Source organism: Harmonia axyridis, chromosome 7, assembly GCF_914767665.1.
Source record: "Harmonia axyridis chromosome 7, icHarAxyr1.1, whole genome shotgun sequence".
Classification (NCBI taxonomy): Eukaryota; Metazoa; Arthropoda; class Insecta; order Coleoptera; family Coccinellidae; genus Harmonia; species Harmonia axyridis.
In genome coordinates, this window is record NC_059507.1 from 13,828,136 (window position 1) to 13,842,943 (window position 14,808).

General features: G+C 32.9%; 3 protein-coding genes across 7 annotated transcripts; 2 read left to right on the top strand and 1 right to left on the bottom strand.

Moving 5' to 3' along the window:
* Positions 1-844: 844 nt before the first annotated feature.
* Positions 845-4,413, bottom strand: LOC123684644 (putative defense protein Hdd11-like). 3 transcript variants are annotated; one of them, XM_045623969.1, is made up of 5 exons: positions 4,262-4,340; positions 3,016-3,095; positions 2,628-2,955; positions 2,332-2,420; positions 845-1,038 (listed from the first exon to the last, which is right to left on the bottom strand). In XM_045623969.1, the coding sequence occupies exons 3-5, from the start codon at positions 2,952-2,954 to the stop codon at positions 969-971; spliced, it is 486 nt and encodes a 161-aa protein (XP_045479925.1). In that variant the 5' UTR covers position 2,955; positions 3,016-3,095; positions 4,262-4,340; the 3' UTR covers positions 845-968. The 3 variants fall into 3 exon arrangements, with proteins under 3 accessions (XP_045479925.1, XP_045479924.1, XP_045479926.1); XM_045623968.1 differs by lacking the exon at positions 3,016-3,095 and having other exon boundaries at positions 4,262-4,413; XM_045623970.1 differs by lacking the exon at positions 3,016-3,095 and having other exon boundaries at positions 4,244-4,392.
* A 3,389-nt stretch (positions 4,414-7,802) lies between these two features.
* Positions 7,803-10,881, top strand: LOC123685259 (N-acetylgalactosaminyltransferase 7). 3 transcript variants are annotated; one of them, XM_045624905.1, is made up of 3 exons: positions 7,803-8,022; positions 8,101-9,641; positions 10,187-10,881. In XM_045624905.1, exons 2-3 carry the CDS (start codon positions 8,135-8,137, stop codon positions 10,420-10,422), a joined length of 1,743 nt encoding a protein of 580 aa, XP_045480861.1. In that variant the 5' UTR covers positions 7,803-8,022; positions 8,101-8,134; the 3' UTR covers positions 10,423-10,881. The 3 variants fall into 3 exon arrangements, with proteins under 3 accessions (XP_045480861.1, XP_045480862.1, XP_045480860.1); XM_045624906.1 differs by having other exon boundaries at positions 7,803-8,019; XM_045624904.1 differs by having other exon boundaries at positions 7,803-9,641.
* A 294-nt stretch (positions 10,882-11,175) lies between these two features.
* LOC123685260 (transmembrane protein 184C) lies at positions 11,176-14,755 on the top strand. Its single transcript, XM_045624907.1, has 8 exons — positions 11,176-11,595; positions 11,650-11,686; positions 11,956-12,158; positions 12,215-12,289; positions 12,404-12,610; positions 12,690-12,786; positions 13,133-13,304; positions 13,433-14,755. Exons 1-8 carry the CDS (start codon positions 11,342-11,344, stop codon positions 13,606-13,608), a joined length of 1,221 nt encoding a protein of 406 aa, XP_045480863.1. The 5' UTR covers positions 11,176-11,341; the 3' UTR covers positions 13,609-14,755.
* The last annotated feature ends 53 nt before the right edge of the window (positions 14,756-14,808 follow it).

Below are 14,808 nucleotides of genomic sequence, written 5' to 3' on the forward strand. Positions count from 1 at the left end.
GAAGAGCAAACGTTGTATTCAGAAAATACAAAAATTTCGAAACGTACGTCAGTCTTCATGTTATTTCATATATTCGATTTAATAATTGTTTCATTGGATTTTACGTTTTGGATCAATTTGTTTTTTTCTACAGAAAATACGAGAATTCGCCCTCGACTTGAAGTATTGGTGAATTGAGTGTTCGGAATAACACAAAAATTTTCATTTTATTCCCTCGAGATCTACATAAGGCAAGAAAAGAATGAACTAATTAATTTCTCAAAGCCCTTTCATATTTAATATCTTGCCAAACGGTTGAGACTCCCTTCCAACCTTCTATCGCTGTATAAGTTCCGGAATTTTTCTGCTTTAATTCCCCCAGAGGGTCAGATATCTTTATATACTATATCATTTTTTCGAAAGGACCCTGGATTCAATATAATTTGGGTCGAATAGTGCAGAGAATCCCCATTTCTTACGGGAAATTGGACATGGGGATATCTGAAAACTAATTTTGGCCTCCATCAATTCTACTTCCGAATACAGGAGCCGAAGATTAAGGGAGCAAATCGTCTTAGATGTTTCCGCCAGTAGCGTAGAACATTTCTTTCATATCGTGCCAAATTATTAAATTCCTGTTCATTGCCTAATAGAAAATTCTCTAAGATACAAAGTGAAATTTGAAAGAATAGTAGCATTATAATAGATCAACTATTAATATCATAATTGGATACTTCTAAACTTTTCCACTAAAATTATTGCAAACACCATCTTCATTAAGAAAAAACAAACAAGAAGTGGCATTTGAAGTAGATCAGAAAGTATAATAATAAAAATAATTTTTTGAAAAATGGAAAGGATAAAATAACCTTTGCTCCAATATGGATGCTTTATTGAAGACAGTAGAATAATCACAAAATAGAAGGTATGAATATTACTGTCCAATTTCTTCTTGATGCCATAGTAGTACTAATATCACTTCAATATTCTTACTTAACTCTAAGAGTTCCTGCTTCTATTTTATTCCAGAAAGTAGCGAATTCTTTCACCATTGTGATACTGAAAATAAATGTAAATAATTCAGTAAGTTTAAAATAATGAAGTTGTGTTATACAGGGTGGCCCACATAAAACAATTCATCCAAATATTCCGAAAACGTCGAGACAGGTAAAGTTTTACCTTGAGGGGACATATGGGGAGATGGAGCACCAGGATCTCCGTAGTAGAGTCACCAGAACTATCTCAAATAAAATCTAACACATCCTTATCGTACCCCATCGAATGTCTAAGTGAGTTCTATGAAGCTCATTATTGATCGGATTTTTCATTAGATGATAAATATTGCGTCTATAGCTGAGCTATTATTTTCAACTTTGCCATCCTTCATATATTCCTGTTGATACTAATTGCTCTGTTGAAATTTTAGTTTCAATACTGCTCACTCCTAGGGCTTTCCTGTTTTGATGACATTTGCTGTTTTTGCTCCAGAATGAGGTATGATCTAATTTTTAGGTTAATTAGTGTTTCCATCTTCATATTGTATCGCCTGAACTGTTCATTTAGATTCTCCTGGACTATAAAGTTTTTCAAAATATGTTTGCCACTCTCTTTGTCATGTATTATTGCTTGAACTAAGGCTTTGTATTCGATCTTTCCCATTTCCTTGTAATCCCCTTTTCAAATGCACTATTCCTGCATTATATTAGTTCTCAGTTTCATCCATGAGGAGAAACAATTGGACACAAGGCCTCAGCTCGGCCAAAATTGGTACCGCTGAGGAGGAAGAAGAAAAACTCCCCCAAGTATCTTAAATGGCAATTTGCAATTCTACTAAAATACTTGAAAAATTCTGTTTGGCGTTAGTTGTGATGGATGCTAAAAAATGTTGATAAAACATTGACTAAGATTTTAAATACTGCTTATAAGCAAAGAATAAACAATTTCAGCACTACTTAGTTGTCTTTATCCATCTCTCCATTTATCCATCTCTTTCCATTGAGTGTTTCACATCGAAACGAAAGCCGAACAGAAATTTTTTAACATATTCATAAATAGAATAGAAAAATATTCAGACCCCTACTGCAATTCAATATTCTAGAGGGGGGTTGCCAGCCCACTAGAAGGGAATTTTCCGGACAAACTCATTCTCACGGAAATATTCGGCTGAACTGTTTTATATGGACCCCCCTGTATTTTAATCTACAAAATTCTAATCTTCAAATTTTTTCATCATTTGTTGTATTCGGCTGGTTTAGTCACCTGCACTTAATTTTCATAAATACTGAATCTTGAACAAAGTAATACGGGATATATGAGTTAGTTACTTTCAACATAACTGGAAATTTCACTTACTAGACTTTTAGTTCTCCTTTCTCTTGAGGTGCCTTCCATCTCAAAATCACCTTCTTCTTCACTGAAGCATCATTTTGAATGGCAGCGCTCTGAAACAATTCAACCCCTGTTTATAAATCATGAATCTTTAAAAAAAATACAATAACCAATGTTATAACACTAATTATTGTCTTTTTTTATTCAACTGGATTTGGATAGTATACTCCAGTTGAATATGGAGTACAAATTACTCTACGTGTCTACGATAGACATTATAGTGAAAGTGGAAACTATTATTTTCAAAATATTCAACTCACATCCCTATGATTATGGCAGGTCATGGTTTGATAGTCCTGATACTCAGGGGAAGTCACAAAGCTGCCAACAGCTTTGTCTCCGCTTCGAACTTGAATGAAGAAACCCTTGAAATCATCTCCAGAAATGATAATGTCAGTTTCTTCTTCAGGTGAAAGGTCAGGTTGGACTATCGAGACAGTGTATGGTATTTTAGATGATTGCGGATCGTGTATACCATGCTTAACGGCCATGCTATCACAAACCAGGTTCGGTGGAGCACCACTTGGATAAGCCCATGTGCTTATAACAGCACCGAGCAGAAATAGAAGACATACTGATTTCTTCATTCTGGAAAAAAATTGAGGTTTAAATCATAGCACTCCTGAGAACTATCAGTGCTATTATTACATAAATTTTGGGAAGTAGGTACAACTTTCGTGATAATCCTTCTCTAGCTCAATATTGAAATTGAGAACGTAGGTCTTTTCCTATAATCATAATAAAGAAGTTTTTTGTTCAGCATAATCCGATGAAAATGGTCACAATATTTTCTACAGTAGAATCCCTACCTATTTAGTCCTACTTTTTTGTGATGAATGTACCAGATTATCTTTATTAATCATTGCTACAGATTGGCTAAATAACACACTTATAATTAATTTATTCCTTACAGTTCACTGAAAATAATAATTTGGATTTTCCTGATGACTATACTAGAGAAATTTTTTTTCTCGAGGTCGTTAGCAGATACGACAAAACTACAAGAAACCAAAAAGTGTAGTACTAGAACAAAGTTTTTTCTTAAATTTTTTTAAACAACCAGTGGTCCACCAAAAAAAAGGTTTTGGAGGAAAGAATCGAACACTGTTCCAGAGAAAATATCATCCTGTAGATTTTCATTCAAAATTAGCATATCACATGATGAAAACTTCAAATTGAAATGCTTATGCCAAATTTAAGTTGAATAGTGATGGGAAGGAGTTTAGAGAAAAAGCTTTAAAAAAAATTAAACTGTATCTCGAACACAAAGGGTTTGAGGGCCAATGTTTAGAGGGTATTTTTTTGTTAAAATGATCTGTTATTTTCATACGTACATCCAATTTGGGAACACCCTGTATATGGAATAATAATTTCACACTATATGTGCAAAATTTCATGTTAATTGAATTTTCAGAAGCATAGAAAATTCAAGCAGGATATCGACAAAAAAATTAGGAAAGCACTGACGTGACATCAGGAGATTTTGAGCGCTCCTTCATTCATGCACCCTTGGGGACCACAGAAAATGAGCCTATGTGATATTCAAGTGCTCAATAAATCGTCAAAAAAGACCACAGATTTATGGAGTGTACTCATGGATTTTGGACGCTTGGAACAAATTTTATGCAAAAACCACTAAATTCCCCTGATATGGCTCCTGCCAACTTTTTTCTCTCCCCAAAACTTCAATTACGTACTAATTCGAATAATGTGTTTCAATGGTTTGAACACAAAAAATAATTTGCAACGAGTACTGAAATCAATTCCTGAAAATACTTTTTCAAAACGTTTCGATTATTGAGATTCAATACAGAAAATGGATATTTACACAATTAATATAAAAAATATAGGTAAGATGAAAATAAGCAACTTATACCTAACAATTAGCACTAACCTAACAGCTTCTGCAAAAAATTCACTTGATCACAACTGAAAATTAGTCGTTTACTGTAGTCAGATGCAATGTTCATACAGAATTGATAAATAAAATTCATTTCATCTTATATAGTTGCTCATTTCACAAAAAAAAAATAATATCGCGAATATAAATTATGTAAATAGATGTAGTAGATAAAACTGCAGACGATCTTAGGTCAGTGCGATTATCTGCTGTTTTTAATCAGAACCTGGGAAACCCCACAGTTCCAACTGAGAAATATCAACCACCATCGTTTTATTTTACAAAGACTCGGGTACATAGAACATGAGGTTATAAATCAATTCCAACTTCTTGGAAGGATATAAGTAACCTGATATTTCCATATAAATTCAACCAATCTCGTATAATCTCCATTGGAAATTCATAAAAATTCATACTCCATCACAGCGGATACATTTTATTGTTGTTATAAAATGAATTCTCAGTTTTCGATGTCATTCCAGATGGCCATTTCAATTTACAAATCCGACCATCACAAAATATAGGGTGATTATTTATGAATAAGCGAAATATATGCACCAGAAGAAAAGATGAGATTTTGTTACAACCATCGCATTGATTTTTCTATAAGATTTTTCAATAAAGGATTTCATTTTGATAAAAAAAGAATACCTATATTTTAACAGAAACCAAATGTTTAGGTATTGCATAGCAAAAGGAAGGTATCCATTTGCCATTAACGATGGAAAACGATATCAATCAAATTGCCGTACGGTTATAATTGTAGTACCTTAAGAGGGGTTCATACCACGTGACTTTCTCCAGATCTGTCAACTCCTCCCTCCTCAGCGTTTTTGATAATCCAACATTTTTCAGGATGAGTGAATCAAATTGAAACGTTTCTCTGATTTACCGTCCTTTTCTACTACATGCAAGAATTCCAAATACCTTTTTACGTCTTCATTTTTAATTTTCGAAAAACCGTAAAAATGACTTGAATTCAGGAGCTTTCGAGCGCTCGTTCATTCGTGTACCAATTGCACCCTTGGAGACCAACCTGACTGTTCATTTTTCCTCTGCTTATTTCATTTTTAATTCTGATTTTTCTGACTTTTCCAGAAGTATCAGCCAAGTTTTAGTTGAGCTCAGCAATTTGAAAAAGATATGCATTGGAATAAGATGTATTCAATACTAGAATTGAGGAATGTTCAGAGTTGGAAATTCCCAAATCAAAGTTTCCGAGAAATCACGGGTCGAGTTCAACTTGCACGTCGTACTCGTAATAATAATATTTCAATCAAAATTTTCCAGTTAGCATCTTGAGATTCTAGATCGGCTGCCTATTAAATTCCAATTCAAATTGAAAAATGCAATAAATTCACATTTTGACCAAAATATTTTGAGTAATGATTTCAACTTTCAAGTCGTGAATGTTATTATTTATATGCTGAATCTTAAATACCTATAATATAATAGTAAAGGATATCAGAGGGACAGTAAACACGAGAGATAAACAAGTTGATGGAGATCCCAAGACTGTGGCTGACCGTTTTAATGATTTTTTAATAACTTCAATCAGAGACCTGGTATCAACAATGAATCCACAATCCTATAGAAGTAAAATCAAGAGGAACAGTATATCCATATTCCTACACCCTGCAACTCCAGAGCAGGTGATGAAGGTCGTTAAAAACCTAAAAAACAAGATGAGTGCAGGTAGTGATGAGGTCCCAACAAGGATAATGAAATTGAGTATAGAAAGCATAGTGGACATTGTGACATATATTCTGAATAATTCCTTGAAGTGTGGACTCTTCCCGGATGGTTTGAAGTTGGCCAAGATAAGACCAGTTTATAAAAAGGGTGATCAAGAAAAACTGGAAAACTATAGACCGATCAGTCTGTTGTCTTGCTTCTCAAAGATCTTTGAATCTGTTATGTGTAACCGCATAATAGATTTTTTTACTACATCCAACCTACTGAGTAAAACACAGCATGGCTACCAAAAAGGAAAATCGTGCCAGACTGCAATATTCCAATTCACACAGAACATCATTGAGGCACTGGAGAAAAGTGAAGTTGCTATGGCCCTGTTTTTTGACTTGACCAAGGCGTTTGACTGCTTGGATCATTTCATACTACTCGATAAACTTGAGAGATACGGCATTAGAGGTCCTGCTCTAGCATGGTTTGAATCATATCTGTCGGATAGGAAACAATTTGTACGGGTGGATAAAGAAGGTGAGACAGGTTTATCAGAAATCAGGACTATTAATACTGGCGTAGCACAAGGTGGAGTGGCTGGACCCTTGCTGCTCATTGTTTATCTGAATGACATTGCTGAAATCTTGGAGGAAACTGACTGTTTCAGTCTTACTAACTACTCAGATGACACGAATATCCTTATCAGACAAAAACTCTTTCCAGACCTACTTAATTCAGCTGGCAACATACTGAAACAAATGAAAGAATGGTTTAGTTCAAACAAACTATTCCTCAATGACGAGAAGACGAATGCGATGATAATCAGAACAAATCGCCCTGGTTATGCGCTACCTACGGAGATCGTATTGAACAAGGAAAAAATGAAGTTGACAAACAGCACCAAATTCTTGGGTATGACTCTTGATTGCTGTCTGAGCTGGAACTGCCACGTCGAGGAAACTATTGATAAATTGAATAGGGTGAGCTACTGCATACGTATCCTGAGGAGATATGTAGATGACATTACGATTAAAATGGTATACCATGCTAACTTCGAGTCAGTCTTCCGATATGGGATAGTTTTTTATGGAAATAGCAGAGACATCAAACAAATCTTTGTCGTGCAAAAACGGGTCATTAGAACCATGGCAGGAATAGGATACAGAGAGTCATGCAGAGGGCATTTTAGAAGAGCAAAAATCCTGACCCTGAGTGGAGTGTACATCCAGGAATGCCTGCTGTTCTTCTATAAAAATAGGGAACTTTTTAAGGAGTATGAACCCCAAAATGTTTATGAAACAAGAACAAATAACTATTCATACCCAATCCATCACCTAACGATGACGAAAAAGACTGCCCTGTATAGCTGTTTAAGGTTGTTCAACAGATTGCCAAATAAAATAAAAATAGCTGGTCCTATTAATAGGTTTAAAAAAGAGGTCCATACGTTGCTGATGGACCTTGAACCGTATACAGTGGAAGAGTATTTGTTGGGGAGACTGGCATAGCGCTCACCGATTCTTGATTTATGACATCAATTTTGTTTAATAATTTGCTTATTTATGTACTCAGGTTATTCCTCAAAATAAAGATTATTGTTATTGTTATTGTTATAATTCAATGTACTACTTTTTTCATTCATTATAATAATAACCCAAAATACATAGATAGATAGATTTCATATATTAATATATTTTATATTGCTTGTGCTAGGTTGTCGCTAAGATGTCTAAAAACGTTTTTAGACATCTTAGTTGTAGCGTGTTGTTTGAATAAAAAACTAGAGGAAGAATGAAAAAACACAATTTTTCATCCTCTGTGCTGTATCAAAACGTCAAAATGACGTCAAACCCAAATGTCATAATAACAAAATGCCTACAAAAATGCCAACATTACCGATGAACAGTTGAAACGTCAGCTAATAATACCGGTATCTTAAATGACGGAAATTGAATATTCTAACAGGAACTTTTCAATATCATAAGTCTGATATCATCATTTAAATGAGTTGCCCTCGCCATTTAGGGTTAATACATCAGTATATCTTGAAGACTCTCACTAATCCCAAGGTTGTAAGTTTATAACATCCAGGATAACCTCTGTCTGGGAAAATATGACCTTTTGAAATACCTACAATACTTTCCTTTCAGATAAATCTGACTCTAACTGAAAAAGCGAGCAAAAATGGTATCTGCCAAGTTCAATTTCGGTAGAAAGGCCCGTATAATAAGGCTTTTGGCAGTTTTACTGATCCTTGTACCAATCTTCTATTTGTTGTCCACTTACAAGAATGAACCAGTTTTCAAATCTTATTTGAGATCAACTGATCATAAACAAGTACCAAAATTAGTTGAAGGTCTTGGCAATTATGAACCTAAAAATATTGAGGATAAAGATGGCCCAGGTGAAAAAGGGCTTCCCTATTATCTCAAACAAGAGCAACAGAATGCTGCTGATCAATCAGAATCAGAGTACGGTATGAATATTGCATGTTCAGATGAAATTTCCCTTGATCGAACAATCAGAGATACTCGCTTAGAAGAATGTAAACATTGGGATTATCCAGAAGACCTCCCAAGTACTAGTGTAATTATTGTTTTCCATAATGAAGGATGGTCAGTTTTATTAAGAACAGTACATTCAGTATTAAACAGAACACCTAAACATATCTTGAAGGAAATTTTGTTAGTAGATGACTACAGTGATAAGGAAAATTTAAAGGATCAATTAGAAAACTATCTAGAACAATATAATGGTGTTGTTAAATTGATACGCAATACTGAAAGACAAGGCTTAATCAGAACTAGATCTAGAGGTGCCAAAGAGGCAACTGGCGAGGTAATTGTATTTTTAGATGCTCATTGTGAAGTTAACACAAATTGGTTACCTCCTTTATTAGCCCCAATTTATCGAGATCATACAGTACTAACAGTTCCTATAATAGATGGAATAAATCACAAAAACTTTGAATATAGACCTGTGTATGGTGAAGATCGCCATTTCAGGGGAATTTTTGAATGGGGTATGCTATATAAAGAAAATGAAGTACCTGATCGTGAATTAAATAAAAGAAAACATAACAGTGAACCATATAAAAGTCCTACACATGCTGGAGGTTTATTTGCAATAAATCGTGAATATTTTTTGGAACTAGGTGCATACGATTCTGGTCTGTTAGTTTGGGGTGGTGAGAATTTTGAGTTGAGTTTCAAAATATGGCAATGTGGTGGAAGTATTGAATGGGTACCTTGTTCAAGAGTTGGCCACGTTTATAGAAGTTTTATGCCTTATAATTTTGGGAAATTGGCTCAGAAAAAGAAAGGACCTCTTATCACTATCAATTATAAGAGAGTAATTGAAACATGGTTTGATGAAAAATATAAGGAATTTTTCTACACTCGAGAGCCAATGGCAAGGTTCTTGGATATGGGTGATATAACCTCTCAGTTAGAGTTGAAACAACAGCTCAAATGTAAAAGTTTCAAATGGTTCATGGAGGAAGTTGCTTATGATGTCCTGGAGAAATTCCCGGAATTACCCCCAAATCTTCATTTTGGTGAACTAAGATCTGTTGCTGTTAGTAAATGTATCGATACTCTCGGACATGGTCCTCCAGCATTGATGGCTATCCAGCACTGTCATGGTTTCGGAAATAATCAATTACTGAGGTTGAATTCTAAAGGACAGTTAGGTAAGTTTCAACATACAAAATCTATCAACATTCTAATAGGCTATTTGACAAAATTTTCAAATTATTCAGTAATGTGTATTGAGCACATAAAGAGTGCATATTTTTAATTGGCATTCATATTTCTTAAAAATATAGTAATCAAAATAGTAAAATTCAAAGAGTCTGCCAAAATACCATTTTTCACAGAAGGGGTCAATGACTTGGAAATATAAACAATCAAGTGCAATATGCAAAAGCGATTGTTTTCATTATTGATTCAACTTCTTTTTCTTGTGATCATTTTGATGTAATAAACTTATTATTATGATGATAGCAGTGCATCGTTGAGATTATTTTGATAAAACATTCTTACTATAGTAATCTGTTTGAGGTTAGAATTCAATGTTGTTTTAAATTCCCTTAATTTTCAATGGGAAAATGGTGAATAGCCTAATATGACCATAATGAGATGGAATATGTCCGCATTTTTCACATTTATGCTGTTTTTGGGATGAACAGATATGCAATCCTTACTCTTTCTTTACAATTAACTTTTTTTGATCTAGGTGTTGGAGAAAGATGCATTGAAGCAGATGGTCAAGGCATCAAACTTGTATTTTGCAGAACGGGAACTGTTGACGGTCCATGGTTGTACGATGAAAATACTCATACACTTCTGCATAGAGTTCACAGAAAGTGTATGGCTTTACATCCCCAGACTTCTCATCTCTCACTTATGCCATGTGATATAAATAATGCCTATCAACAGTGGTTGTTCAAAGAAATTCGTCCTAAATGGTAAAATCAATCAACAAGTCTTCAGGTGATTTGCCATATATTGATTGACATCATATTCTATAATCTGAGAATATTTAATTTGAAATTTGAATATTTTTAACTTTGAAATATTAGTTGTTACGATGGTTGAATGTATATGATCAAGATGTAAAGTCTAAAAATCATTGTAAATAAAACACCATATATCATTTGGTCAGACAAATATTGTTTGTTTTGTGGAAAAAAAATTATTTTTGGTGGCTTCCAAATTCTATTGAATGTTTATTTTATTTGATGTAATAACCTTCATATTGTTTGGTTTGTATTTATTATAAATATCCATAGCGAAGGTTACAATGTTGATTGTGACATTTTTTTTATATTTTCATAGATGTAAATGAATCTTTATTGTAAAATACAGTATAGATTGTTGACTTTGTTTTATTGTACTTAAACTAATATTAAATATTTTGTAGGTAATTGATATGTTTGTTTTCCATTTTTCATAAACCATTTTTTGACAAAGCTAAAATTTCTGCAGAAATATGTTGTAGATAAAATTATATCTAATCTGAGGAAGCATTGAAAATTAAGTTATTTACAAGATAGTTTCATTATATTATTTGACGAAACGGCGGTAGTTATTACTGGAACAATATTTTTGTTTACACAATTTTAAAAGGAGATAATTCAGAACCATTATCATATCTCTGCTAAACCCCACTCCCCCTTGTTTATTTCTGTATTCCGTAGGTATAAGTAAGTAGTTCAGAAAGTAATAAAATATTTAAAACGTCAATGCCAAGGTTGACTTGTTATCTGTGGACGAGTCAATCAAAACAGATGTCGAATATTGTGGGAATGGAATGTTTTTGTGCTACTGATTTTTATAGAACTTGATAAACACCTTTTTTCCTCTGAATTTGGTTAATTAAAAATGTAAAATGTGTTGCCCCAATTGTTTATTGCAATGGAGACAATGGATCAGACCGTTATTCATCCTTATATATGCCTTAGCTGCATTGATCATGGTACCTGTATTTTTGATGCAATCCATTAAAGAAGGATTTCAAGAACGAAATAGAGAAGTTCTGATTGGAGGTATTTTCGCTTGGGTGGCGGTCCCGATATCCTTATGGGAAATCATATTGCATATTATTCATTATACAGCTCCAAAGTTGCAGAAACATATTATAAGGTAAAATTAATTGTTTGTTTACTAAGGTGTTTACTATTAATACTCATGTTGCAGAATATTATGGATGGTACCTATTTATGCAGTGAATGCTGTAAGTATTTGAAATCAAATATGAACATTGATTAATGTCTGCCTGAATAATAATAATCATCACAATTAATTATTCCAAATCGTCAAATTGGTATCACCTCATAAATATTGTTAATCTTTTAGTTGTTTTGATATGCAATTTGCTCTTCATTTATTTATTATTGATCAAGGATGAATGTTATCTTTGTTTTGAAGGAGTACTTATCATTTCTTATATTTTTTTTCTGTTATAACTCCTGTTTTAATTAACAATTTATCTTTAATTTTCAGTGGCTGGGGTTAATGAATCCAGAAAATTCAATATATGTGAATAGTTTCAGAGAATGTTATGAGGCCTTTGTTATTTACAATTTTATGAGATATCTCCTAAATTATTTGAACATGGAGATGGATTTAGAAGCTAGTCTTGAGGTCAAACCTCAAGTTAAACACATTTTCCCGTTTTGCTGTTTACCAGACTGGGAAATGGGGAGGTATTACATTTTGAAGAATTAATTTCAGAAGAGCTCTAATTATTGAAATGTTACAGAGAATTTGTTCATATTTGCAAACATGGAATTCTACAGTATACAGTTGTTCGTCCTGCCACAAGTATCATTGCTGTGTAAGTTGATGAAAAATCATTATTTTGATTTTTCTGCTATTTATAAAATCTCAAAATTAGTGGAATCTTCAATAGTTTCGAATTTTTTAATACTTTAATAATTTTTATTTCCAGGATTTGTCATCTATCAGGTGTGTACGGGGGTGGTGAATTCAAAGCTGATGTGGCATACCCATATGTACTTGCTGTCAACAATATATCACAGTTCGTTGCTATGTACTGCTTGGTTATGTTCTACAAAGCTAATGTCCATGAGTTGAGACCTATGAAGCCATTTCCCAAATTCTTATGTATAAAAGCTGTTGTGTTCCTCACATTTTTGTAAGTGAAAAATTTGAAATTTAGATATTCCTGGTTCATTTTTCATTATATATGAGATTCAACTTGAGTTAAATTTCAGTCAAGGAGTAGTGATAGATTTTTTGGTGTATCAAAAAATAATAAGGACTACCTCTGACAGTCATGAAGCAGAACAAGGTTTATCAACAAGGTTACAGGTAGGATAACTGAATTATTTAAAATTTGAATTAAATTAGTTACTTTTGTACTGATTGTTAAACCATCTATTTTCCAACAAGAGTTGTGTTGTTTGAAGTAAACACACTTAAAGTCCACGTTTGACACATATTTCTACAACAAAATTGTTATCATCAGAAACTACAGGGCACTCATTAAATCACAAAATCATGCAAAATGGTTACACTGCAACGTCATGTATTCATCAATTTCTCCTTGTAGTTTACAAGAGTGTGTTTACTTTAGCTTTCAAGTAGATTACCAAGTCCACAGAGAACTCGAATTTTTTCATATTGTTGTGTTATTATAAATTAAAAATCATTTCAGGATTTCTTGTTGTGTATCGAAATGTGTATGGCTGCCATAGGCCATCATTATGCTTTCTCTTACGAGCCCTATGTTGTTCCTGGTAGTAAACAGTCTTGTTGCCAAGCTTTCTTGGCTATGTGGGATGTTTCTGATGTACAGAGTGATATACAAGAACATTTAGGAATTGTAGGTGAGTGTTGAATAATGAATTTCTTATCTGTCTACTCACTTTATCAATGAAATGTTCAGAAACCACTCAAAAAATTGGGAGGAAGAATAAAATTTAAAAAAAATCTAAACCATTTTTCTGACTTTCAGGAAGTTCTATTAGTCGAAGAATTCGTGGTAGGAATATGTATACTGTCCCAAGAGGAAGTGATTTAGAATCTCCTAATTTAATGGGTACGAGTGCTCCTGGAGGTTTGTACCAAAGTGAATGTGATGATTTCGTTATTAACTATGGTACTTCAGCTCCTGAGCCAAGACCGAAATGATGGTGATAATAATAAGAGAACAATTGAAATATTTGCTTTAATGTCTGGTTGCATCAGCAGGATGTTTATGGTTCCTTGAATGTTTCAATGTTGTATCTTTTATATATTTTTAAGTTTTATATATGGAATTATCTCTAGTCAACTTACCATAAGGAAATATATGCTTTGAGTAACGAATTGCATCACTGAAATAGATCTCCATTGCAATGGTGCTTTCAAATCACTCAGCCAAAATGATTGACCGAAGTTGAAGTGTAATACAGAACAAAATAAAAAGTGCTCACATCTTATAGCTTCGGTGTGACTTTCAAGTATTAGCCTTGATCTTTTTCCTCATTTTAATAAAAATTTGCAACATTTAATATGTTTCAAAAAACATGTTTACGCCAAATTTAGTTGGAAAATTTTTTTCTCTACAATTGCTATTTGAAAACTCCAATTTTCTAAAATAAATTATACATTTATTGCCATGTTCCTTAGCAAGAATTTGTCCGTTTCATAATGAAAGAAAAATCTTGAACTATAGGATATATATTGAATTGTTTCTGGATTTTTGAATGGGGAAAGTGATCATTTATACCTATTTCAAACTTTATGGGATTTGAAAATTAGGTAAGAAAAAGGGCCACAAGCATCCTGTTTGTACAATTTTATGTTAATATTTAGTGAACATAGATCCAATCAGATTTTTCTAATATCCATTATAACATATCAGAATTTACTTATTTGTTTGGAAATGCATAATTTCTTCAGAAACCTTGAATGTGATTCGAATAGTGTGTATTGCAAAAAGAAACGGAGTTTAACAAATGTTTTCATCTCTAGTATTTCCTGACAAACATCAAGGTTCTCATCTGTAAGCAACTGCTTTAATTCTACATTTTTATATGACATGATGGACTGAATTGGATTTTTCAGAAAATGTATAATGGATTTATGTAATTTAGCTAAAAGTTCATTTCACGAAGACTAAACTGTGATTAGCTAATCATAATTTGAGCATAGAAATTATTTATTTATTTTGAAAGATTTCAATCTCTATTTGTTCCAATTTTAACCAACATTCTAAATATTTTTGTGAACATCATCTAATTGAAATAACTATTGAATGTATTTATTTTATTGGAAAATATAGTTATAAAACTTTTACGCTTTACTGTTATTTCATGGTGTAATTTTATAATTGATATAAAATATAGA

Excerpts from the sequence above, each read along its gene's own strand:
- LOC123685259 (XM_045624904.1), top strand. The coding sequence starts at position 8,135 with ATGGTATCTGCCAAGTTCAATTTCGGTAGAAAGGCCCGTATAATAAGG. Across the intron at positions 9,642-10,186 it reads GAATTCTAAAGGACAGTTAG|GTGTTGGAGAAAGATGCATT; the intron begins GTAAGTTTCAAC and ends TTTTTGATCTAG.
- LOC123685260 (XM_045624907.1), top strand. The coding sequence starts at position 11,342 with ATGTGTTGCCCCAATTGTTTATTGCAATGGAGACAATGGATCAGACCG. Across the intron at positions 11,687-11,955 it reads CTATTTATGCAGTGAATGCT|TGGCTGGGGTTAATGAATCC; the intron begins GTAAGTATTTGA and ends TTTAATTTTCAG. Across the intron at positions 12,159-12,214 it reads CCAGACTGGGAAATGGGGAG|AGAATTTGTTCATATTTGCA; the intron begins GTATTACATTTT and ends GAAATGTTACAG.
- LOC123684644 (XM_045623968.1), bottom strand. The coding sequence starts at position 2,954 with ATGAAGAAATCAGTATGTCTTCTATTTCTGCTCGGTGCTGTTATAAGC. Across the intron at positions 2,421-2,627 it reads CCTGCCATAATCATAGGGAT|AGCGCTGCCATTCAAAATGA; the intron begins GTGAGTTGAATA and ends GAATTGTTTCAG. Across the intron at positions 1,039-2,331 it reads AAAGGAGAACTAAAAGTCTA|TATCACAATGGTGAAAGAAT; the intron begins GTAAGTGAAATT and ends ATTTATTTTCAG.